This window comes from Ranitomeya variabilis, chromosome 3 (genome assembly GCF_051348905.1).
Source record: "Ranitomeya variabilis isolate aRanVar5 chromosome 3, aRanVar5.hap1, whole genome shotgun sequence".
Taxonomy (NCBI): Eukaryota; Metazoa; Chordata; class Amphibia; order Anura; family Dendrobatidae; genus Ranitomeya; species Ranitomeya variabilis.
Genome location: NC_135234.1, coordinates 496127157 through 496153827, shown reverse-complemented (window position 1 = coordinate 496153827; position 26671 = coordinate 496127157). Strand labels below are relative to the sequence as shown.

The 26671-nt window shown below is 40.4% G+C and overlaps 1 protein-coding gene and 1 long non-coding RNA gene across 2 annotated transcripts in view; one reads left to right on the top strand and one right to left on the bottom strand.

Moving 5' to 3' along the window:
* MYH15 (myosin heavy chain 15) overlaps positions 1–26671 on the bottom strand; it is a 68659-nt gene that overhangs the window by 24061 nt on the left and 17927 nt on the right. Inside the window, exons 10-29 of the mRNA XM_077296809.1 lie at positions 25457–25555; positions 24478–24581; positions 24222–24360; positions 21886–22004; positions 15056–15205; positions 12798–12968; positions 12481–12660; positions 12240–12372; positions 10817–10884; positions 9899–9986; positions 9696–9813; positions 8854–8977; positions 7606–7742; positions 5672–5927; positions 4109–4351; positions 3793–3969; positions 3354–3499; positions 2232–2322; positions 1559–1948; positions 670–796 (exon numbers count right to left, since the gene is read on the bottom strand). Coding sequence (XP_077152924.1) covers positions 670–796; positions 1559–1948; positions 2232–2322; positions 3354–3499; positions 3793–3969; positions 4109–4351; positions 5672–5927; positions 7606–7742; positions 8854–8977; positions 9696–9813; positions 9899–9986; positions 10817–10884; positions 12240–12372; positions 12481–12660; positions 12798–12968; positions 15056–15205; positions 21886–22004; positions 24222–24360; positions 24478–24581; positions 25457–25555 — 3060 coding nt within the window. The remainder of the gene's footprint in view (positions 1–669; positions 797–1558; positions 1949–2231; positions 2323–3353; positions 3500–3792; positions 3970–4108; positions 4352–5671; positions 5928–7605; positions 7743–8853; positions 8978–9695; positions 9814–9898; positions 9987–10816; positions 10885–12239; positions 12373–12480; positions 12661–12797; positions 12969–15055; positions 15206–21885; positions 22005–24221; positions 24361–24477; positions 24582–25456; positions 25556–26671) is intronic.
* The window catches only part of LOC143816443 (uncharacterized), a 36481-nt gene continuing 16910 nt past the window's right edge, over positions 7101–26671 (top strand). Inside the window, exons 1-2 of the long non-coding RNA XR_013223944.1 lie at positions 7101–7383; positions 7617–7757. This is a non-coding gene — a long non-coding RNA (uncharacterized LOC143816443). The remainder of the gene's footprint in view (positions 7384–7616; positions 7758–26671) is intronic.

Here is a 26671-nt window from a genome sequence, read left to right as displayed (position 1 = left end):
TCTTCACCATGGAGATTATTCTGCGATCATCCACCGCTGTTGTCTTCCGTGGGCGCCCAGGTCTTTTTGCATTGATGAGTTCACCAGTGCTTTCTTTCTTTCTCAGGATGTACCAAACTGTACATTTTGCCACTCCTAATATTGTAGCAATTTCTCGGATGGGTTTTTTCTGTTTTCAGAGCTTAAGGATGGCTTGTTTCACCTGCATGGAGAGCGCTTTTGACCGCATGTTTACTTCATAGGAAAACCTTCCAAATGCAAGCACCACACCTCAAATCAACTTCAGGCCTTTTATCTGCTTAATTGAGAATGACATAATGAAGGGATTGCCCACACCTGTCCATGAAATAGCCTTGGAGTCAATTGTCCAATTATTTTTGGTCCCTTTAAAAACAGGGTGGCACAGGTTAAGGAGCTGAAACTCCTAAACTCTTCATCCAATTTTAATATGGATACCCCCAAATGAAAGCTAAAAGTCTGAACTTCAACTGCATCTGAATTGTTTTGTTTAAAATTCATTGTGGTAATGTCTATAACCAAAATGAGAAAAATGTTGTCTCTGTCCAAATATATATGGACCTAACTGTATATACAATGGCAATAGCTTTATACTACCTATAACCATATGCTACTTTTATTAATGTTAATGGTACAAAAAGTCACGGGCACCATTTTCAGCTTGAAGTTTTCCTCTGTGAGTGGTGAGGTCATTTAATTGACGGGTCATTTCGTCCAACTTAGCTTTTGCTTCATTAAGCTGGTCTTCATAAGTGCGGCACAGTTTTTCTGATATACCCTAAAATATAGTCACATAGTCAAGCATTCTTGTATTGAGACAGTTCACTATAGACATATACTTTATCAGGATACAGAACTTTTACAGAAACAATTGGTTCAGATCTTTAAAAAAATAACACATTTGGGTCATAATGAATCTAATGCCCTTGACCCGACATATTTTATTCTGAGGGCCACATTAAAGGTATGTGTACTTTTTCAGATGCTTTGTGCCTGGAACTCACCTGAAAAAGAGCTGAAAAGAAAAACTCCAATAGGAATGAACAAATGGATAACAATGTAAAACCACTTGCTATACCTTTGTTTAGTCTTTTTGTACTTCTTTTAACCGCTGTTTGCTTCCAAAGCTGCAAAGTGGCTAAAAGAAGTGTACTGACCATTCTTCATCAGGTCTGCGTCTATATATATAAAGTAAAAAAAAAGACATTGGCAGCAAAACCGCCACAAAAATAATTTTAAAAAAATATCGCTGGCATTTTACTTAAGTGTTTTCTGCTTGAAAAATTAAAAGGGTATTGTGGCATCTAAAAGACATGATGTGCACATACCCTAATATTGCCAGGCAATTTGCAGACAACACACTCATTCTATAGCATTTAAATGAGTCTAATGCTTGGCATCCACTAAACTAATAAGTTATGTTAATATATCATACTATGAAAAAAAAATAAAAAATTCTGTTTTATGTAAATAAATTTTTTTACAAAAATGCAAGCATTTTTAACAGGTAAAATAATATGTTGCATTTTCTAAAACACACCTTAGATTTGACTAGTTGCTCCATATTTGAAGACAGATCATCCGCCTCCATCCTGAGTTCGCTCTTTTCCTTCTCCAGTTTTTGCTTCACTCTTTGAAGATTGTCAATTTGTTCTCCTAGTTCTGAGACGGCATCTGCATGTTTCTTTCTTAGAGCTGCCGAAGTAGCTTCATGATGCAAAGTGGCTTCTTCTAGATCTCGGCGTAGTTTCAGGTACTCTGCTTCTCGTTTCTTATTCATTTCCAACTGGGCAGATGTTGCTCCACCAGCCTCTTCTAGTCTTTCACTTAACTCTTCCAACTCCCTTGTGAGATCTGACCTCTGCTTTTCTACCTTTGCACGTGCTGCCCGTTCAGCTTCCAGTTCCTCTTCTAGCTCTTCTATTCGAGCCTGAAATGCCAAATATCACTACAATTCCATTTTCTTTTTGTCTACAGCATTTTGCTAACCTGCATCATATTTGCTATATTACTTGTTCCATACCATTCTTACCTTTGTCTATAAACTAAACATTAATCAAATTGAATTTTGCATGGCATTTATAGTCAACTAGACAACCAATGGTATTATAATATGCAAACACACAAATGTATGCTTATATTAAGCTATTACCTATCAATGGATTAGTCTGGCCATTTATGAAAGTACTTGTAATTAATAGTACTTTACTTACCTGAAGTTCCTTTATTTTCTTCTGAAGTTGGGTTATAATGGCTTGTTCATCTTCAATTTTAGAAGACATCTGATTGATTTCAAATTCTTTCCTATTAAAACCAAAAATTAGAAAATAATAACATATAGCTATAACAAAAGAAAAATTACCTTAAAAACATTTTTACATAATTTATAGAAATGTAGGTAATAGCAAAGAATGGTTAAAATTAATCAAAATTGTACTCACGTTTTCAATTCCCCACCAGTGTCGTACCTGCACTCCAGTTGTCCCTGCTAGTATATGCTATTTTCCTGAATACATGCTGACATTACCGCTGATGCCAATGATTGGCTGCAGCAGTCGCATAAATGATGTACAGCTTTAGATTGCTGCAGTATGTATGCAGAGATGGCAAGGGACCACTGGTGCTGAAGTGTCGGGAAACTGAAGATTTGGGGATAATTTTTTTTTCTTTTAATATGAAATTCCCTGCTCTTGGCTACATTTTTATAACTCCTAAAAAATCTATGTTTGACATAGAATAGTATACATATCGGGCCAGATTCATTAAGACTGGCATTGTGCATGCTGGTCTTAATATTGGGAGCACTGGAGGGAGATGAGGTCCTTGCCACTTAATGAATTAGGCACATTGTATAACTAACCATTGTTCACCTCTGCCAGACAAGTTACTCAAGCCACGGACAAGAGTACATTTCTGACGTAAGTTATGCCATAAAGTAGTGTAACTTTTGATTAATTTACCGGGCGGCCTTTGCCAAGCCTCATCCGACTGCAATTGCTCCAACTTTGGTGAAGCTAGTTGGTACTAGCATAAATGTACCAAAAGGCGCTACATTTTTACATGACTCTGAGTTGACATTTTAAGATGTTTTATGGCAAAGATCTGACGTAAACACCTTGATGAATCAGGACCACATTTTACCGTTGGAAAAATGGCATATTAAGTTAAACATATAAATGTTTTTACAGGATGACTGCCATCTGCACGTTTTATGACTGGCATCGGTACTATTTTTTTTTCAATAATGAAGGATTGAATTTGGACTAATTGGGAAGGTTTTCCAATGGGACTTTCATTTAGTTAATAGGCTTCCTCTAATGGAATCCTAAGCTCACTTTTTTAGTTTCTCCTCCATCTGCTGCTTATCATTTTCGGCATCCATAAGACTCTCTTGTGTCAGCTTCAAATCTCCCTCAAGCTTGCGTTTTGCTCTTTCGAGATCCATTCTTACTTTCTTCTCCTGTTCTAAGGAACCCTCAAGCTACAAAAAAGAAAACAACATAGTGATTGTGTATTGGGTTTACTGTTTAATTCACGTACTCTATCTATTTCATATGGCTGTAAGTAACAGCTTCATAGCAAACAGTTCTCTAACAATATTGCAGTTTAAACAAAAAAAAAATGGCAAAATAATCAAATTTGTCTAATTTACATGTTGACCCAATGATGGTCACTGGACTGTATAAACACTTCTTGCTACATGTCTTCTGCTTACAGATTTTGTATTAAAATCGCTAAAAACAAATATAAAAAGTTAAAAATATCCGATCTTACATCATCTACTTGCTGTTCCAGCTTCGTTTTGAGTTTGGTCAGACTGTTGACTTTGTCTTCTTCTGCTTGGAGATCATCCAGAGTTTGCTGATGTGCCTCTTGTAAAGCTTTTTTCTCCTTCGTTAACTTGGCAATAGTATCATCTAAAGTTGCCATTTCTTCTGTTAAGTTTTTAACCTGGAAATGAGTGGAAAAGAAATAATGCTTGCCATAGGAACCTGTTATTACACACACATTACGCTGTTAACATTATGACCTTTATTGCATTTTTCATCAGATTTCATAAGCTATCACAAAAACAGAATACCCCATTTACCTTATTCTCTGTTGCATGTTTTTCCTTTTCTGCTTTAGCTAATGTTATTTCTAGATCGTCAATGTCTTTCTTAAGTTCTGAACATTCATCTTCTAGTTTTCTTTTCTTAGATGTGAGTTCTGAGTTCATTTCTTCTTCATCTTCTATACGCTCGGTGAGATCCTTAATTTTGGCTTCCATTTGAATCTTAGTTTTAATTAACAGGTCACATCTTTCCTCAGCATCAGCCAGAGTGTCTTGTTCCTATGGGGAGATATTTCAAAATCAAATGAACTTACACAAGTTAGGTTCAATACTAAACTACTACTTATATTTTATTACTGTATGATTGACCTTCTGACATTTGGTGTTTTGATATAGTATAAATCCCTAACATGAAATGATAGGTAAAGATATATATTTTTTAATTAGGATGACAAATGTATCACAGATTGCGTGTAATGTGAATATATATATATATATATATATATATATATATACATACGGTATGTATATATATATATATATATATATATATATATATATATATATATATATATATATATATATATATATATATATATATAGCTCTGGTAAAAAATTAAGAGACCACTGCAAAACTTTCAGTTTGTCGGATTTTTCTCTTTGTAGGTATGTTTTTGTTGTAATGTTTTTATTTAAGTTGCTCTTTTATTCTATAAGCTACTGACAACATGTCTCCGAAGTTCCAAGCAATACATTTTGTATTTTTTTTCTAAAAATGAGAAATTGCATTGCTTGCAGACCTCAAATAATGCAAAAAAAAAAAAACAAGTTCACAATCATTTAGAAACAACAGTACTAATGTTTTAACTCAGGAAGAGTTCAGAAATCAATATTTTGTGGAATAACCATAATTTTTAATCACAGCTTTAATGAGTTTTAGCATGCTTTCCATCAGTCTTTCACACTGCTTTTGGGTGACCTTATGCCACTCCTGGTACAAAAATGTAAGCAGTTCTTCTTTGTTTGATGGCTTGTGACTATCCATCTTCCTCTTGATTACATTCCAAAGGTTTTCAGTGGGGTTCAGGTCTGGAGATTGGGCTGCCCATGACAGGGATTTGATGTGGTGGTCCTTCATCCACACCTTGTTTGACCAAGCTGTGTGGCATGGCGCAATGTCCTGCTGGAAAAACCAGTCCTCAGAGTTGGGAAACATTGCCTGAGCAGGAGTCAACTGTTTTTCCAGGATAACCTTGTATGTGGCTTGATTCATACGTCCTTCTCAAAGATTAACCTGCCCAATTCCAGCCTTGCTGAAGCATCCCCAGATGCAGCATATCAATACTTTCTGTATTTTCACAAACAAAAACAGGCAATCCCTGCATGTGTTGTGGCTGTCGAACAGCCGCGAGACATGCAGCTGCGGGAAGTCAAACATATTTTTTGAGCACGCTGAAGTCACTCGGTTAGCACACGAGCGTGCTCCGATAACACCTTATCCAAGCACATTCGCTCATTACTAATGTGTAATAAAGACAGTTGCAGGATGCATCAATGTGTTTCATAATTATTTATGTTCAGGCTTTTATTCATTCTCACCGCTTGCAGCTGAAGTGTTAGATCATTCTTCTCCTGTACTAATGTGACTTGTTTTTCCTCCAGTTCTTTTCTCCTGGCTTCTGATTTTTCCAGAGCTTCCTTTAGCTTGAGGAACTCTTCTTTCATGTTTGCCATTTCCTTCTCTGTTTCTGCAGACTTCAACAAAGGCTTAATCTTGAAGAAGAGCTTCATCCAAGGCCAGTTTTTAACAGTCATGAAAGCACGAATGTTCCACTGGATAACAAGCAGTGCATCCCTAAGAAATAAAATATACTTTCTTATTACCATATTTAGTAGACACTAACAGTTTCAGTGGTTTTGTAATTTCTATGAAGATTTACTTTGTACCTCGAATTGTCAGTAATTAAATATTTTTTCTTAGATTAAACATTTAAAGTGAACCTGTCACCAGGTTTGGCTGATATAACATACGTCCATCACCTTTCAGGGCTTATACACAGCATTCTATAATGCTGTATATAAGCCCCAACCCGACCTGGAAGAACTGAAAAATAAGTTTTATGATACTCACCAGGGAATGATACGGTCCGATGGGTGTCACTGGTCTTTACTGTTTACTGGTCTTGGTCCGACGCCTCCCATCTTCTTATCCACATGAAGCAAGCAGGAGGGTGGCGATCATAAGAAGATGGGAGGAGTTGGACCAAGACCAGCAACACCTATCGGATCTGACCGGACTCACCGGAGGTGAGTATAATAAAACTTATTTTTTAGTTCTTCCAGGTCAGGTTGGGGCAGATACACACCATTATAGAATGCTGTAGATAAGCCCTGAAAGGTGATGGCTGTATCTTATATCGGCCAAAACTGCTGACAGGTTCCCTTTAACTGTTTTTTTTTTGTATTTTGTAGGGACTTTATTGCCTACAGAAAATGCTGAGTTCAGGATCCTGAGACCCCCACCAATAGCTCAAAAAATGGTTCAGAACTGTGCAACTCGGGAAGCAGGAGCGCACACCCCCTACCTGAGTGTACAGAATGGAGTATTGATTCAATATAAATCCTATAACTTTCCATTGATTCCGTACTCTATGTGCCCTGACTTCAGCATTTTCTGTGCACTTTTGCCTCTGAAGCTGCACACTTCTCAGCCGTCTTTTGAGCAATTGGTGCAGTTCTCCAGATATGGACCCCCACAAATCCACAGACATTTAAAGTGCCAACAAAGTATAAAAAAAACTTAAACATGTAATTATTCTTTATTATTTTATTCTTTTTATTGACTGGGAGAGATGAATGCAAAATAAGGTAATGATTATGAAGCAAATTTAAAAAAAATCCTAACATTGCAAAGGCTGGAGTTTAATTAAATAAGAACAAATGTTTAGTAACGCTTTAAATAAAAGTGACTAAAACTGTTGTATAAGTATGACTGTCAACTAAAATTACAGCTTTTGACACCTCTTAGATAAAACTAGCTAAACCTGCTGATTACGGTAAGTCTGGATTTATATGACTATCTTATGTGTATAGGGGTTTCCAAATTGTCTCTTGACAGCAGATCTAGAGGAAAGAATAATCAGAATGATCATATTGAATTTTAACAGTGGCTTTTTCCTCTCTTTCCATTGAGGAAAACATCCATGGTAAGCCAAAACAAGTGTGCACATCAGTGATCGAGTTGGTGGGGATAGCAGCTGACAATTATATCAAGATTAGGGCTGGCTTACATTATCTGATTGCATTTTAAGGTACACTTTTATAATGTAAATTTCTGTTAAGCAACAGTAATTATCCAGGTATGGACTTATGATTCAATTTACTTTAAGGTAATTTAGATTACTTAAACTCTTGAAACATAGATGGCATATATGATCTGGAATATTAACTCAAGCTTTATCGTAAGTTCAGGTTAGATAAGAAAAATCAGTTTTTAATTTGCATTAATTTTTCTTTTGCTAATTTTAATTTACCTTCTTTCAAGAATCTTTTGGAATTCAATCCTCATTAGTTTTCCCCGGGCTCTTGACTGAATCAGTGTGAGAATTTTAGCTAATCTTTCATCTCGCATCTCTTCAAGATGTCCAAGGAGACCAGCCTTGAAAAATACCTAGTGCACATAAAAGTATGTTACAATTTTCTCTATTATGAAGAACACCTGATGATAAGAGCACAACATTTAGGAGATTATACTCTTGTATAATGAATGTGGTGCAATAACCTCTTTTTACGGGCTTTTCATTGTCCCTGAAATGTGGAGAAAAAGTTTGAAATGCTTAAATGTAAAAAAAAATCCAAATTACCTACCTGTTGAAGGCCCTTCAGCTCATGTACTGACTCCTTGTTGGTCATTTGTGAAAGTGCTGCAGCAGTGATGTCCTGTCTACAACTTGTGACCACTGCAACCAATCACTGGCTGCAGCATTCTAGTGTCATCTATGTCAGCATTTCCTCTAAGAAAATTGATTGTCAAAAATGGCTATGTGTTGTAACCAGGATGCCACTGCTGCAGGGCTGTGAACAATGAAAAACGGTGAGGAAGCCTTGTAGTGGCATGGTATGTTTTTATCTGGCTGGAACATTACCACACCATTTTAGACATTAATAGGAAGGACAGACTTGATAATCACAACATTTTATTTCTTGTAATATTGCTAACATCAAGAAGTCTATTATTGTGCCATTTCAAAGAAATTATTCCATCACTTCTAGGAGTAAGCCCTATGTAAAACCTATTATATTATTCAAAAGAACTGAGCTAACTTTAGAGTTCTCTATGAAGGAGATTACTTTTGCCGTTAAAATGCGAAATTTCATTTTTTCAAGTAAATTATGTGTTTTAATACAAATATTGCAATGGTTGTGCAAGGTGAAAATATTGATGACCTTTCTTCAGGAAAAGTCCTCAACATTACCTTGGTGGGGGTGAGACATTTTGAAGTGGACACTGCAGCTCAGCACCCATTGACATCAATAGGAGCCGAACTACAAAACCTGAGAACAGCCACTACACTGTGCACCTCCAGTCAGAAGAAGCAAACTAATTGGTTGTTTTCCAACACTCGCCACCTACACAATCTAATATTAATGGTCTAGCAGTTACATGGGCCATCAATATTAAAGTCCTAGAAAATACTTTTAATTTGAGAATCACCAGCAAAAATACTTATTAATACTATAAATTCTTAGACTACATATTAATAAGTTAATGTAATATTAACCTTGGTATGCCCAAAACGATACTGTGTGTGATCAATGTCCAAAGTTCCCAAGAGTTTTTCAGAGGCTTTCCTGCTGTCCACAAATTTGTCCTCTGGGATGGCACTAGGATTCAGAATACGGTACCTGTAAAAACAAATTAGAAAGTTGTGATTAAATTGGGGATATTTATAGCTTTTATGGAGCTTGGAACAAAAAAATAAAAATGAAGAGGTGGGATAATGCTGCATTGCCAAACACAGGTACCACAAAAAGTAGATCATGTGCTAATATGAGCTAAGCCGAGACCAAATGTGAACAATAAAGAAATTGGTGCACGTGAACCTGCACCCCCTTCAAACAGAAAATCACTTGGGGTGCCAAGTTGGATTCCCACTGATCTAATATTGTTGGCCCATGCAGAAAACGTGCCATCAATTTTAAAATAATGGATAACACCTTTATTGAAAAATTACTAGTTTTCTTGCCAAATTTAGATACAAAAAGATATATATCTTTGTACCGTGTTAGCCTGTAGATAGAAAAATATTTAGGACTCTCAAATCTGAATATTTTCCGGCCAAATTTAGTCATTTATAAAGTTGTTTTGAATACCCTGATCCTATTTTAACCAGGATAACAGTTTTTACTTTTGTGATTGAGTTTTAATTATGTATTCTTTGTGCTGCTGAACTGAAACAGATGATATAAGGCACTGCTTCTATACTCCACAAAAGAGGATTTATATTTAGTTGATAAATATCTGACTTCATCTACTATAATAATCTGAGGAATCTATATTCCCATCATGATTATTGGTAGTTAATTAGCTAACATAAGGAATTCTCTATGACTGATAACATACCTCTGTTTGAAGTCAGCATACAAAACCCTGTTTGGAAAGCCTTTGCGGCAAATACGTATTCCCTCTAAGACACCATTGCAGCGGAGTTGATGAAGCACCAGGTATGGGTCCATAGCACCTAGCATAAAATACAGCGTGTATTCATATCACTAAAGCATTATTTGAAATATTGACACAAGGCTCTAAATGATGTGCGAAATTACCTGGAGTCTTCGTTTCATTAGGAATGATGCAGCGCACAAAATGTGGAGCTGTTGATCTAAGATTGGTCATCAATTTGTTCAGATTTTCCTAAAGCAAAAGACAATTTATGTTACTAATAAAATGAGTTGATGACTCTAATGGAATTATTTTTATGCCTTTATAATAAGAACTATAACAGAGGAAAATATGTAGATGTAGAAAGTACTTAAAGTTTCACTAAACAATAACAATGTTGTTTTGTCTACATGGAAGCCATTCATCCACCCTCAAAGGTATAACTGGTTCCTGCCATGTAGATCATTATTTCCTGTACAGGTTCCTAGACTGCTCATGAGTGACTGTCTCCACCCTGGGCACACAACAAAGGGAGAAGAGCCTTTCTCTGAAGACCCCCTATAGATCTTTAGAATTGCAAGTGCCCTGTTCATATAACCTTGTTGGTGGGGCAATCACCTTCCTTCCTTTTCAGCGTTTCCTGTCTCTTTAATTAAAGCACCACTCAAGTGTTTTTTTATTGCAGCACTGGAGTAGTGCTACTAATCTAAGTTCCCTGACCCTAGCCTTATATTCACCAGCTGCTGTCTTTATCTGTCGGCACCGCTCTTGTCTGTCTTAATCCGTTTGTACCTGCCAGATCTCTCCAGTGTTTGCTGGAGCGATCCGAAAGTCACAATTCAATGTAAGTCTATGATAAAGAGACCCTTATAAGACTTGCACTGAGAGCTTATAACTGTACGGTCGGTCAGGAGTGGCAGTCACAAGATGGCGGCACAGAACCAGAGCGGCGTCAGGAACAGCTGTAGGGTAACAAAAAATTCCAATTCTTATGATTCATAGATATATGTTCTGTTATTCAGCATAATAACAATATACCATATTGTACTCTACAGAAAGCTAGGAGTGTGAAAAAAAATTACTTTGTGCATGGAGGACACAGTTTGGAATGAAGCTCCCTTCTTGCGTTTCTTTTCCCCACCTTGATCAGCTGTGAATATTGAATAAAACAGTGAATTCAAGAACAAGTATAATAGTAATCTGCACTTATGTACTTAATACTATATTTGTTGGAACTATACCAGACATCTAGAGCAGAAGGTTAAAAAATTGAAAAAATTGTACGCTATCTTTTCAATAACATCTGCAATGAAGTAGGATTTTACTTTTGAATAGCACAGCATGCAGCTACAGTATATTCTTAATTTTAAAATTATTCATGCAATATCAGTCATAGCTCACTAGCGTAAAATGATAAAATAAAGTTTTCAAATTAAATTAGTTTCCAAAAATGTTAGCTGATCCTGATATCACAGCCTGAAAATCTGCATACCAGAGGATTTCCCCTATCTGGGTGCCCATGGATATGTCCTGTAGTTGTTTCATGGCCGGTCGCACTTGCTCAGTAGATATCTGCTAGTCCTATATAGTAAGCATCCTCTGCGCGATTGCACAGTCCTCACTGCACAAGGTGGGCATGGACACTTGTCAAAAGAGGATCAGCTCCCCTCCTCTCAGACTGCGCTGCTTGTCTGTGTGATAGATAAAGCCATACAAGCACGGACGTACAAGCCACTACCCCTCTTATTTCTCATTAAAAGCATAAGTATTTGTGTCCTTAATTATTATAATGGACACCTCCTTACTATAAATACACCAGAACTTTTATCTATACTGTCTGCTGCCCACAGCAACCAACCAGAGCTTAGCTTTCATTTTTTAAACAGTTCCAGTAAAATGAAAGCTGCACTGTGATTGCTTGCTATGGGCAACAAAGACAGGTTTTGGAGCTAGAAGTTGTCAAACAGTGGGTATTTAACTAAAAAAAACAGAATTGGAGGACAGAGGAATAGAAACGTGGTGGGGCAGACAAGAATTACTTGTATTGATATATTATTAGAAACTGTGCACAGCACCATGTCTCCTCTTATCAGCTCTGCCTCGGTGGCCCTAAAAGAGCGTTTAGAGGAGTAGCTAGTGTTATCTGTGAAAGGGGGAGATCAGGGTGCCTGGAGAAGAAGCAGAGGTTTGTGGGAATTGTACTTTACAGTGGTCACATGAGCAGCACTGAAGGACCGCCCACTTCACAATGAGCAGAGGGACACAATTATGGAGGACATGGAGCCAGAAAAAAATTAAAAAATAATTAGCTAGTGAAGGCTTTGGTTATTACATATATTATTATTATTATTATTATTATTATTATTATTATTATTATTACTATTATTAAGAGACAAGGAGCTTGAAAAAAAACTTCATAGATTCTGGAATAACCCCTTTAAGTTTTGCACATAGGCCATTTGAGCTCCCTATTAGCAGCAAGTAGACATGTGTAAGGGTACTAACCACTGTCTGAGCTGATGTAGTTTTCAAACAGACAGCCCAGAAGTTTGTTGGATGACTTCTGGAAGAGTTGCACCACTGTTTCATTAAGTGGATCCTTATTTTTTTCCAGCCAACCACTAATATTATAAGGAACCTACATGTGAAAAACAAATAATATTTGTAATGTATATATAATATAGTGGTATGATGCCATAACACGTGCAGATATTTATCGTGTAGACTATTACTCGGGGCTACTTACCACTCCAGCATAGTGTACAAGCTCAAAATGCGCCTCATATTTTCTCTTCTTGTCAGGTCTCGGCTTTTGCAAATTAGGTGATTTTCCAAGATGATTATCATAAAGCTTAGCTTTAAATGTCATGTCTGTAGCCTTAGGAAACATGCACTCCTCTTCAAGGATTGACATAATCCCCATGGGCTATCACATGAGAGATATCAAATGGGTTAATATTGTATATGCAACCAATGAATACAAAAAATATAACATAGAATAAGGAATTGATATCAAGTATTGATACTTTAATAGAATGTGAATTTATAAAATACAATCATTACCTTTTCAATCAGGTCAATGCAGGCCTGTAAGTCAAGTCCAAAGTCGATGAACTCCCAGTCAATACCTTCTTTCTTATATTCCTCTTGTTCCAACACGAACATGTGATGGTTGAAAAACTGTTGCAGCTTTTCATTTGTGAAATTGATGCAAAGTTGTTCGAAGCTGTTAAACTGCATAAATACAAACAATTGGATTCTCCTTGTATAGTTACACAAGTAAGTATAGCGAGCATGCTAATGCTGATATTAGAGGATTCAGTTGACCTACTGACATATTATGGAATTGCGATATGAAAGGGAGCCATACTATTTAACAAGTAATGAAGTGCGTATATTGATTCAAGGCCCTTACACTCGTATAGGGGGGGTAACGTTTCTCCTTGTGGAGAGTGACATGACAAGCCTGACATGCCAAGGTGAGGTGACTTTTCAGACTTGCAATGCTCCTTTTATTCTAAAGGTACCTTCACACTAAACGATATCGCTAGCGATCCGTGACGTTGCAGCGTCCTGGCTAGCGATATTGTTGAGTTTGACAGGCAGCAGCGATCAGGATCCCGCTGTGATATCGCTGGTCGTTGGTTAAAGTTCAGAACTTTATTTGGTCGTCAGACCGGCGTGTATCGTTGTGTTTGACAGCAAAAGCAACGATACCAGCGATGTTTTACAATGGTAACCAGGGTAAATATCAGGTTACTAAGCGCAGGGCCGCGCTTAGTAACCCGATGTTTACCCTGGTTACCAGTGTAAAATGTAAAAAAACAAACAGTACATACTCACCTTCGAGTCCCCCGGCGTCCGCTTCCTGCACTGACTGAGTGCCGGCCGTAAAGTGAAAGCACAGCACAGCGGTGACGTCACCGCTCTGCTGTTAGGGCCAGCACTCACAGTCAGTGCAGGAAGCGGACGCCGGGGGATGCAAAGGTGAGTATGTACTGTTTGTTTTTTTACATTTTACACTGGTAACCAGGGTAAACATCGGGTTACTAAGCGCGGCCCTGCGCTTAGCAACCCGATGTTTACCCTGGTTACCCGGGGACCTCGGCATCGTTGGTCGCTGGAGAGCTGTCTGTGTGACAGCTCTCCAGCGACCAAACAGCGACGCTGCAGCGATCGGCATCGTTGTCTGTATCGTTGCAGCGTCGCTTAGTGTGAAGGTACCTTTAGTCACGTGGCAAAGCTCGTTAGAGAGTCGATATTGACTTTTAGTATTACTACTTCCAATAGGTGGCACTAGAGTTCTAGTCCTCTTCCTCTCTGAAGAGACAATTGTCAGGAATAGAACACGTACAGGTGCATCTCACAAAATTAGAATATCATCAAAAAGTTAATTTATTTCAGTTCTTCAACACAAAAAGTGAATCTCATATATTATATAGAGTCATTAAAAGCAGAGTGATCTATATCAAGTGTTTATTTGTGTTAATGTTGATGATTATGGCTTACAGTCAATGAAAACCCAAAAGTCATTATCTCAGTAAATTAGAATATTTTATAACACCAGCTTGAAAAAATGATTTTAAAATCCAAAATGTTGGCCTACTGAAATGTATATTCAATAAATGCACTCAATACTTGGTCAGGGCTCCTTTTGCATCAATTACTGCATCAATGCAGCGTGGCATGGAGGTGATCAGTCTGTGGCCCTGCTGAGGTGTTATGGAAGCCCAGGTTGCTTTGACAGCAGCCTTCAGCTCGTCTGCATTATTGGATCTGGGGTCTCTCATCTTCCTCTTGACAATACCCTATAGATTCTCTATGGAGCTAAGGTCAGGCGAGTTTGCTGGCCAATTAAGCACAGTGATACTGTTGTTTTTAAACCAGGAATTGGTACTTTTACCAATTAGTGTTACAGTGCTGCACATAGAGACAGTCACAGTATGGCGGTCTGAACCCGGCATGAGACAGTCCATGATCCATCTACTTAGGGACTGATTTATTAATCTTGTGTAATAGTTGAACAATGTCAATTTAGGCTTAAAATGCACCAAAGTTATGACATTGCCATATACGAAATGATGAATATGGTTCATTTTTGGACTAGTCTAAATTTACATCACTCATTAGTGGGCTTATTTTCAGATAATTAGTTAAATAAAAAAACTGGATCATACCATTAGTAAAATTGTATTTTTTAAACACCCTTAGCCACAGTTGCTTTCTCAGATGCTATATTCAAAGTGTCCAGCTAATCCCCCCTTAGTATACACTAGGGCTAGATTGTTTGAAAATGAGCATTCTTGGAATATATGACTTACATCAAAAATTTCAAATCCAGCAATGTCAAGCACACCGATGAAGAACTGCCTGGGTAACTTTGTGTCCAGAGTTTTGTTTATACGGATCACGAGCCACTTAAACATTCGGTCATATATGCCTTTGGCCAATGCACCAACTGCATAAACAACCTATGAGAAAAAGAAACATTAAAGGGCTAATAATTTTTATTGCCATAAGTAAACCAGCAAAGAACAGCATGGGAAAAATTGTTAAAGTGGTCAGTATGAATGAACATATGTATGCCAAAAGGAGTCATTCTACAGAACAAAGCTTCTTCTCCTGGTGTAAAACACTCTATTCTGGAGCGGTCTGATGGAGGAATTTGGATGTGTTAGATGCTGTCAAATTTTGTGGGGGAGGGATAGGGTATGAAGCAATTTGTTTTAGAATTTTGGGCCCCAGATTCCAATGAAAAGTAATATAAACACAAAGACATTTGATTTAAAGGAAGTTTAGCAACGGTACCGAGTCGGGGCGTGGTTACAGCCACCGCTATACCTGTGACTGAAACCGGAACGCTGCCAGGGGGGGATAATGTTCTTTTTTCCCTGCAGTGTCTGGCAGTGCCAAGTGCCAGGCAGTTTAATAACGCTATTAATCTGCAGATTAACCCCATATCTGCAGGTTAATAGCTTTTTTTCTGGTGACAAGTTCCCTTTAATACACCTACACTACCACATCAAATACATATTAGTAGATACAATTTTCACTCGGAGTGCTTTTTTTCAATAGCCTGCAGCCACCACTACAGAAAGCTTTGCATAGTGTTTGATTATTGGGTCCAATGAAGTACGTGCATAAATTTCTTCTAGCCGTGGCTGCAAGTGCTCACATTATTATCTTAAAGCTCTAAACAATAATAATGAACTGCTATGAATATGTAATAAAAAAAATAAACAAAATATATTTTACAAATTTAGATAAAAAGAAGATTGACATAACATAAGTTGCTATAATGTACTCTTCTAGGTCTTCAAAAATTCACATTTTGAGATTAGCACGGGTAATTATGATAGAAAAATAACTACAGTCCACTTATAGGATATGAAGACCTTTTTGGGGACATTTTTGGGGTAAAAAATTGGTTAAAAAAATGTTTGGGGCTAAAAATCATTTTTGCATTTTGGTTTCATTAAACATTTTGCACCGTTTACTTTTATAGTTGCACTGCCTATTGATGGGTACGGAAGGAGTTAATTAAGAGTTTATCAGTGAGCAGAAGGAAGGACAGTTATCTTCTTTATTCCTAGCTCCTCTCAATTGATTTTTGACCAAAAGCTTAACTGTCATGTGGTCATAAATCAATTGAGAGGAGCTCATTGTCATGATATGTACTTTTGCCCTGTCCTGTATTTGAATAATATGCCATTTGATGTATGTAACTGCTCTCTGGTTTCTATTAGCTGTAATTTATGTATTTTCTTGTGCTGGGAGTTCACCTGTAACAATATGTCTCCTTCCCCCAATACTTGCAGCCCTAAAGGCCCCGTCACACACAGCGACGCTGCAGCGATACAGACAACGATGCTGATCGCTGCAGCGTCGCTGTTTTGTCGCTGTGTGGTCGCTGGGGAGCTGTCACACAGACCGCTCTCCAGCGACCAACGATGCCGAGGTCCCAGGTAACCAGGGTAAACATCGGGTTACTAAGCGCAGGGCCGCGCTTAGTAACCCGATGTTTACCCTGGTTACCAGCGTAAAAGTAAAAAAAAACAAACAGTACATACTTACCTTCCGCTGTCTGTCCCCCGGCGTTCTGCTTCTCTGCACTGTGTAAGCACAGCGGCCGGAAAGCAGAGCGGTGACGTCACCGCTGTGCTGTGTTTTCCGGCCGGCGCTCACAGTGCAGAGAAGCACAGCGCCAGGGGACAGACAGCGGAATGTAAGTATGTACTGTTTGTTTTTTTTTACTTTTACGCTGGTAACCAGGGTAAACATCGGGTTACTAAGCGCGGCCCTGCGCTTAGTAACCCGATGTTTACCCTGGTTACCAGTGAAGACATCGCTGAATCCGTGTCACACACACCGATTCAGCGATATCAGCGGGACCTCAACGACCAAAAAAAGGTCCAGGCCATTCCGACACGACCAGCGATCTCACAGCAGGGGCCGGGTCGCTGGTACATGTCACACATAGCGAGATCGCTACTGAGGTCGCTGTTGCGTCACAAAACTTGTGACTCAGCAGCGATCTCGCTAGCGATCTCGCTATGTGAGACGGGGCCTTAAGCTATAATGTAATTAAGCTTTGTCAACACCACTAGTGAAGAATAGCCATTCTTCCTCACAGCAGGTGGCTAGTCAAATGTACATACTAGATAGACTAAAGGTACCGTCACACTGAACAACTTTGCAACGAGAACGATAATGATCCGTGACGTTGCAGTGTCCTGGATGGCGATCTCGTTGTGTTTGACACGCAGCAGCGATCGGGATCCCGCTGTGATATCGCTGGTCGGAGCTAGAAGTCCAGAACTTTATTTCGTCGCTGATGACCCGCTGTCATCGCTGGATCGTCGTGTGTGACACCGATCCAGCGACGTGTTCACTTGTAACCAGGGTAAACATCGGGTTACTAAGTGCAGGGCTGCGCTTAGTAACCCGATATTTACCCTGGTTACCATTGTAAAAGTAAAAAAAACCCAAAACACTACATACTCACATTCTGATGTCTGTCACGTCCCCCGCCGGCGTCCACAGGGTTAAAACTGCTTTCGGCAGCTTCCCTGCACTGAATGTGTCAACGCCGGCCGTAAAGCAGAGCACAGCGGTGACGTCAGCGCTGTTAATGCCGGCGCTGACACATTCAGTGCAGGGAAGCTCTCGGCAGCAGCGCTCTTGCTGAAAGCAGTTTTAACCCTGTGGATGCCGGCGGGGGACTTGACAGACATCAGAATGTGAGTATGTAGTGTTTTTTTTTTTACTTTTACAATGGTAACCAGGGTAAATATTGGGTTACTAAGTGCGGCCCTGCACTTAGTAATCCGATGTTTACCCTGGTTACCCGGATGCTGCAGGGGGACTTCCCCTGATCGTTGGTTGCTGGAGAGAGCTGTCTGTGTGACAGCTCCCCAGCGACCACACAACGACTTACCAACGATCACGGCCAGGTCGTATCGCTGGTCGTGATTGTTGGTAAGTCGTTTAGTGTGACGGTACCTTTAGTGGAGCCGACCAGTCTAGAATCTTCTGGTGGACACAACCATTGAATAGAAGGTGTGACCCCCTACCCCCTTCATGGGCAGATCCCAGAAGCACAGACAAGAGACCCATGTGTGATCTAGCTGTAACGCCGCTGGGTTTATACCTTGTTTCTTCGGCGTTACTTTTGCATGTCTCTGCTTTAACCCTTGCTCCTCTCCCCCTAATGTGCAGGGATACTGTTGTCTGTTACCTGTATGGATGCTGCTCAGTTCCCTGCCACCGCTGCGTAGCTGTACATGTGCTGTGATGACTTTGCTCTGCTGCATGGCCACTCGCATGTGCGGTCCCTGGCTGCTGCTTGGAAGCTAGCCACGGCTTGCGAGGTCCTCTGCAGCTGGTGCATGGCTTTCCGCGTGTGTCCAGGCTAGCAGCCGCTGCCAGGTGCCCTAAGCCACAGTTCCTGTGCTGTCAGTGCTGTAATGGTTTCTGTTTGTGCTTAGGGTGCGCGCGGCCACACCTACCCTGCTTTTATCAGGGTTTGAGTGTGCACCTGTGTTGCTTCCTCAGCCTATTGCTGAGGAGCAGCTCCTATATAAACTTCCTCTTTGCTGCTGGGCATTGCCAGAGCATTGCATTGTGTTTCTGTGTCTTGCCTTGTGAGGTATCCAGCTCCCTTTCTGTCTGCAGTATGTTCTGGGATATCTGATACCTGTCTCTCGCCTGTTCTGGGGGCTGAGTACCCAGATCCGCCTATCCTGGAGGCTGTATATCCAGATCCGTTTGTGTCTTGTTTACCCGCCTGTTCTGGGGCAGAGTACCCAGATCCGCCTATCCTGGAGGCTGCATATCCAGTACCTGATCCTGTCTGAACCTGTCTGTGTTATGTTTCTGAAGTCCCATTGTGTCTGACACCCCGCACCCAGTGACTGAACTTTCCGGGCTCATCATTTAAAGATGGAGTTCGGTGTTCTTGCTGAGCTCTTACTATTCTGTGCTCAGCCTTCCATGCGGTGCTAACCCCGTCTGGCCCAGTTCCAGTCCAGCGGAGCTAGCACCATCACGCTTGAGTTCCTTCCTAGGTCTGATGCCCGGAGCCTGACGGCCATAGTTACGAACCTGATGACCTCTGCTACCTGGTCCGGTGCCATCCGTGTCCCAGCCGATGACCTGGGCTGCCATGCCAGTGTCCCAGATGTCTTTCCGGTATTCCTGATGTCCAGCCTGTGTCTGATGTCTTTCCGGTGTCCGATGTCCTGATTCCTGGGCTGCCACGCCAGTGTCCCAGCCGATGACCTGGGCTGCCACACCAGTGTCCCAGATGTCTTTCCGGTATTCCCGATGTCCTTCCGGTGTCCGATTTCCTGATTCCTGGGCTGCCACGCCAGTGTCCCAGCCGATGACCTGGGCTGCCACGCCAGTGTCCCAGATGTCTTTCCGGTATTCCCGATGTCCTTTCGTTGTCCGATTTCCTGATTCCTGGGCTGCCACGCCAGTGTCCCAGCCGATGACCTGGGCTGCCACGCCCGTGTCCAGATGTCCTGCCCGTGTCCAGATGTCCTGCCCGTGTCCAGATGTCCTGCCCGTGTCCAGATGTCCTGCCCGTGTCCAGATGTCCTGCCTGTGTCCTGAGGTCCACCCTGAGATGACGTCCTTCTGGGATCGGTGTCTGATGTTCTCCTGCTGAGCCTGTGCTACGCCTGAGGCCTGAGAGAGAGGCCGTCCTAGTATGCCCGTGCCAGATGACCCTGGACTGCATCAACCCGTGATGACTCCTGCCATCGTCAGACGTCCATCTAGGCCTGTGGTCCTGATGTCCCGCCTGTGATCCTGATGTCCCGCCTGTGATCCTGATGTCCCGCCTGTGATCCTGATGTCCCGCCTGTGGTCCTGATGTCCCGCCTGTGGTCCTGATGTCCCGCCTGTGGTCCTGATGTCCCGCCTGTGATCCTGATGTCCCGCCTGTGATCCTGATGTCCCGCCTGTGATCCTGATGTCCCGCCTGTGATCCTGATGTCCCACCTGTGATCCTGATGTCCCACCTGTGATCCTGATGTCCCACCTGTGATCCTGATGTCCCGCGGTTCACCCAGTGAAGACGTCCTTCTGGGATCGGTGTCTGATGTTCTCCTGCTGAGCCTGTGCTACGCCTGAGGCCTGAGAGAGAGGCCGTCCTAGTATGCCCATGCCAGATGAACCTGGACTGCATCAACCCGTGATGACTCCTGCCATCGTCTGACGTCTGAGTCGTGTACCCTTCCTTGACATGTGGAATCGGGATCCTGACATCATTATGTTTTGTTATGTACTGTGCTGTCATTTAAGTAAACTTTGTTTCTTCATACCTGAAGTTGTGCGGTGCAGTCTAGTTCTGCATATTGACATCATGTTCAGCTGCCACAGACCCTGCTCGCTGCCCTTTCCTAGTCTGGGTAGGTCCAGGTTACTCTATGTGGTCCAGTGAGTCCACATTACGTTCCTTTTTGGGACGCTCGCCCACGTCGTCATGGTCTGGCGACGTGGAGGTGTCGGCTTGGCCACGTTTGTGGTCGCAGCCTTAACACTAGCCAGTTGTGTTTTGGATACTGGAAGAGAAGGAACTGAAGCTGTCTGAGGAAGCAATCGGTATCCGTGTGATTGTGGTGAATCTGTTGGACTCGTGGAAGGACTATTGTTTCGTTTATCAGGTGCGGGATTACTGGAAAGCACCTCCAGATCTGTTTCTTTACTTGGACTCATTGTGGACTTCTCGTGGACTTGAAGGACATTATGGATATTTGATGTTGTATGCTCCCTGCTTTAATAAATCTCGTTGGATCGTCCCTCGGCCTGTTGTCCCTTCTTGCTCTGCCGTACACCCCGTCACACTCATAAGAAGAAAAAAAACAGTTATAAACTCTCCCTTCAGAATGGCTCACTGATGGATTATCAGTTAAAGGCCACATTCACACGTTCAGTATTTGGTCAGTATTGTGCATCAGTATATGTAAGCCAAAACCAGGAGTGGGTGATAAATCCAGTAGTGGTGACGTGTTTCTATCATACTTTTCTTCTGATTGTTCCATTCTTGATTTTGGCTTATATACTGATGTAAAATACTGACCAAATACTGGTAAGTGTGAATGTGGCCAAAGAGGTAACAGTTCTTAAAAATGCCTGTCCTTCAGCTGCAGTTTTTATGTTAAATAAACAGATAATACTTTACTCACCTACCCTGTTTCCAGCGCTGAGTCTCCGCCGCTGCTCACGATATCTCTCATTGTTTGTATTGCTGATGTCATGTCCATATCGCTGCATCCAATCAGTGAGCTCTGCTCAGATTTGGTAGCATGAGCCGTTCAGAGCCACTGAGTTCACTGATTGCAGTGATGTCGACGTGACATCAGCACTGTAGTCAGTAACAGACACCTGGAGCAGCAGCTGAGACTCCAGGGACGGAGAGTAAGATGCAGCTGGAGGACAGCGATTTCCAAAACCAGAAAACCCTTCAAATTGATTGTGCAGCCAGCAATAGACAGAGCAGCACACAGGCTACAGAAGGCAAACGGTGCATCATTTTTAATGAAGCCCAATTGCAAATTTATTTTTTTGTGTGAAAAATACATGTATTTAAGTAAAATGTATGGTATAGATCATGTATGTTTACCACTTAGTTAGGTGGTCTTACCTGTTCTACAGTTTGTCCTTTGGTCACATACTCATTCCCCACTTTCACTCGGGGATGCAGTAGCCCCTTCACCAAGTCAGAGGAACTGATGCCCATCAAATAAGCAGCCTTATCTGTATCTAATATAAATGAAAGACACCCGCACATTGTTACAATATCATTATGAACCAGACCAAACATGTCGCTTCTTATTTCCAAAGTAAGCCATGGTCCAAATCACAGATTGTTTACAATTATTTACTTTTTTTGGATCAGATTTAATATGCGCGCACATGGGAATAATACTATTTTTGGCCATTATATGCATTTTTGACATGTATATTTGCCCACTGGCTCTCACATGGTCACTGAATTCAGAATAACCTAACATGTGGGTTGTTGCTGTTGTGCCCAGTGTCATTCTCCAGTCACAGACTTCCATTGACTTCACTTCAACAGAGCGTCAGTTTCTTTTCCTGTTGACAGGGCGGGACTACTGGTGTTATGCTGATTGACAGCCGTCTCTCCGCTGCCTAATTGGGGGTAACTGGCTGTCAATCAGCATGACACCAGTAGTCCCGCCCTGTCAACTGGAAGAGAAACTGCTGATCTGTTGACAGGGAGCGTCTGAATCTCTGGCAGGAGCGGTCAATAACCAGTGCCAGGAACAAAAGACGGGTAATTGCCACTGTTAACAACTACATGCCTTTTTTAAGTCCTGGATATCCCCTTTAAAGAAATTGAACTATCTGCAGGAAATGCTATAAACTAAAATACAAAAAAACAATGCTAGGTAAATCCCTCTCCACCATGGTTGTGCCCTCTGGTCTTTTTTTTCCAGCTGCGATGATGTGCCATACTAGCATGTGACTGCTTCAGCAAATCACCAGCCTATGGACATCTGAGAAAAATGGTCTGATTATGCTAATCGCACTCTGATTAGACTCTGATCAGAGTGGGACCCGTTTTTCTTGGACGTGGAGTATTAAAAAAAATAATTTTCTCCATCTTCTCCATTCAGTCAGTCCGTGTCATCCGAGTGTTGTCCAATGTTTTTCACGGACCCAAAGACATGAATTGGTGAGTGCCAACCGATGTTTTGAGGCAAATTTTTTCCTCAGACCACTGAATCCGAAGAAAACATTGTACTCATGCACCGCTCATTGAATAACATTGGTTCCATTCAATGTTTTGACAGATCGCACTCGGAACAAAACTACGGTCATCTGCACAAGTCCTAAGGCTAGGTTCGCACATAATACAGTGCTCTGTACTGAGCTCTGCAGTGGGATTTTCATTGGACTCCTGCTTTCTGGGGATTACAGAACTCAGCGGAGAGCATTGTATGTGTGTGAACTGTCTCTTAGCAGTCACTTGCCATCATGTTGTTACCGCTGCTGAAGTTAGTGGTTTGTTGCAGAAATCTTATTGGAGATTTGTGTATGTGATATCATCACTCTAGGAAAATAAAGACTGATGGAGAACGATGCAGTTTCGGCCCTGCAGTCACAGGGACTTTCACAGTTGAGCAAAGGTTTTATTTTTTATTTTATAATATTTTCCTACAGTTGGTTCTGTTTTTTAGTGTTTGTCTTGAAATAGGCCATTTATGGCCAAAATGTTGTCATGTTTTTAATTTAATAATGAAGTTGTTTTTAAGGAATTTTCTTTTGGATATATCCTGTGACTTGGAAAACCATTTCTGCAACAACTAAGTGATATTAGTGTTCTTTATTTTATAACATTTCCTACAGCAAGTTGTCACTTTCTCCACTCTTAGCCTACCATTTTAACCAAGCAATGTGGCATGACATTTCTATAGGCCAGAATAGATTTTTCTTTTGCATGTTCTCAATTCATTTATACCCTATATACAGTATACTGGAAATCAGATTTTAGAGACCACCCTTAAAAAAAACTATTTTATTTGCTGCTATTTTGGCTATTCATTTCAGTGAGTAAATATGAATAGTTAAACTGTCCGCCAGCGATCAGCAATTCGCATAAGGATTAACTCGCTCTTTTGGGAATAACACGTTAACCGTACTTGTGGTGTATACACTTAAATCATTAGCCAAAATTGCAGAAAAAATAGTTGTTTAGGCGGTCTTCAGAGCTTTGTCATGAATGGAGCAGTGCTTCTGTATCATTCATTGTCTATTGGACTACTAGAGAAAGCCAAGTACATCACTCTGTTTTCAGCAGTCCTAATAACAATGTTTGGAACGGATGTTGAGTATGTGCACCTCAGGTCCACTTAAGACAGTTCTGTGGATCACTGGGGTCACAGCTTGTTGGACCTCCAGTGATCAGCATGCAAATCCTATAAATACATTGATGTTCCCCTTTGATCTTACTTTCAGTGCCATCAGCCTCTGCTTGTTCTTCCCTTTGTTTCTGTTTAAATTTCATATTTCCAAAATGCATTATGGCTCCTGTCAGTTTGTAGGCTCCATACTTCTCTTCCGGAATAAATCCCAATATATCAAACGCTTGCTATGGAAATATATACACAAAGATAAGGCCGTATTTCAAGACTCATTTCAGATCACAAAGCGATAGTTTCGAACTCAACTTTTGTAAACTTCTAGAATTTGGATAGTGAATACTTACATCAGTTGCAACTAATTCCTCACAATCATCTAAGTTGTCCACTGTAACAACCCCTTGTGAGCTAAAGTGGAAATCGTAAGGGTTTGTGGTCACTAACAGCATATCTACAACACATAAACAATAGAAAGCTCTAGCATTAAAATACAAAAAAAGATATGAGTGAATAGTGAATACAAGTGAATAGAGCCATTAGATATGAATGGATCGACCCCGAGAGGATTGAGATTGAGTCAAATTCCCTGAAATTCGCAGTTGTACACAAAGTTGAATACTTTGCAATTTGATTTGACAAAAAAAGAAATCTCTGGCCGCCATTTTAGTGGACCATTTAAGGTCTGGAAAAAACCCTCACAGCTCACCACTACGGCAGCCCTGCTGCTTGCGGCCAACTGTATGTTCTTTCTACCGTTACAAGCCGCATTTCCAAGCTTTTCACTATAGATCAGGACTTACAGCTGTGATCAGGCTTTGGGGGTCACTGTGTGTCATAAGTTTGTGACTTTGTGATGTCACGATGTGTGCTGCAACCTTACAAAAGGCAGAATGAAGCGAGCAGCAGGGGCAGCATTTTGTACACTCTGGCTGGACAGACCCCAGAACATAATAAGGAACATTCAATTTTCAATTAATTCAAACCCCAAACCATCCGTTCATCAATTCTCACCATAGGATGAAGTCTGTGGCAATTCCACATCAAATCAAATCTGGTGAACAACTTACAAGTAACAATTTGCATTGATTTTGCAAAAATTTAGCAAATCTGCCAGGTGTGCAGGGGACAAATTATTCCCATGAGATCAGATCAGTCTCAATGCAAAAACATGTATTATTCTGCTGTGAATTTAAAGCTAGTAAAATCTATGTGTGCACTTGTATTATTTGCTAATTCTTTACACTTCCAATAAACAATCTCGCTGTAGTCATATGTTATGATTTAGCTGTGGTGGTCTGTTGTGCTGTTTTAGAAATCGTATCTCACCTAGTAGCTCACTCATTTTCCCACTGGTTATCTGATAAAAGATGTGATAGCTTCGTTCTCCTGGCTGTTGAAAAATGACTCTGGATTTTTCCAGTAGATCTGAAAATATATTTTGTTAAATTGTAACAATTTATCTTGCCATAAGTATATGTATAAAATGCAGAAATGATATCAGATGCTGCTAAGCTGTTTATTATTTATGGTTTCATATTTGGGCCATGTTCACATGCAACGTTTTTGCAGACCTTTTTTAATGCAAATTAAAAGCTGAATTTTACAAAACCAGCAACACTTATGAGATTTCAGAAATCTCAAACACACGCTTGTTTTTTCTCCTTCCTGAATTTGAGAACTGCAGAGTTTTGTTATTCTGTACCATGTCAATTTTTTCAGCATTTTTTTTGCAGTTTTTTCACCCATAGAAAGTAATGAGTACCGTAAGTGAAAAACGTTACAAAAACCACAACTAACATTTTTGCAGCAATTTTGATGAATAATACTAACTTAATTAACCCTTTAATGCCACATGATGGATATATCCGTCTTGGAGCATGTCAGGGACTTTTGAGCTAAATGAGAAGCAGAGGGAGACATCTGCCGCTAACAGTGGTGATCAGCATGCCCGCCGATCTGTTATCCTCTTAATTTAAGCGCTGCCATCCGGCCTAGGCGTCGGCTCAGGCGGCCATAGGCTTCCCTGTGACACGATGGCAGGGACCCATGGAAGGAAATAGTTTTAAAATAACTAAAAAAAACACATAAAAATTTGCATCACCCCGTTTTACCCCGGTTAACAATAAAGAGAGGTAAAACATCAAAAATACACATATTTGTTCAGAAAAGTCTGATCTATGAAAATATAAAACTATTTAACTAGATCTGTAAAAACTAATGAGAAAAAATATCAAAATGCTAGAATTGTGGGTTTTTGGTTGTCGCAACTCCACAAACAAAATGCATAAAGATGTACAAAGCATTGTATCCACAAAAACATAGTCTCAATAAAAACAACAGCTCACTGCGCAAAAAATGAGCTCTAACACAGCTCCATCAACCGAACAATAAAAATGTTTGGAAAAATGACGACTCAAGCTAATTTTTGTTTGTTTTATGAATTTCAGAATTTTTATTCTCCACTTAAATAAAAAATATGCAAGTTTGGTATTGTCGTAATCGTACTAAAATGGAAAATCATATCTACAGGTCATTGCGACT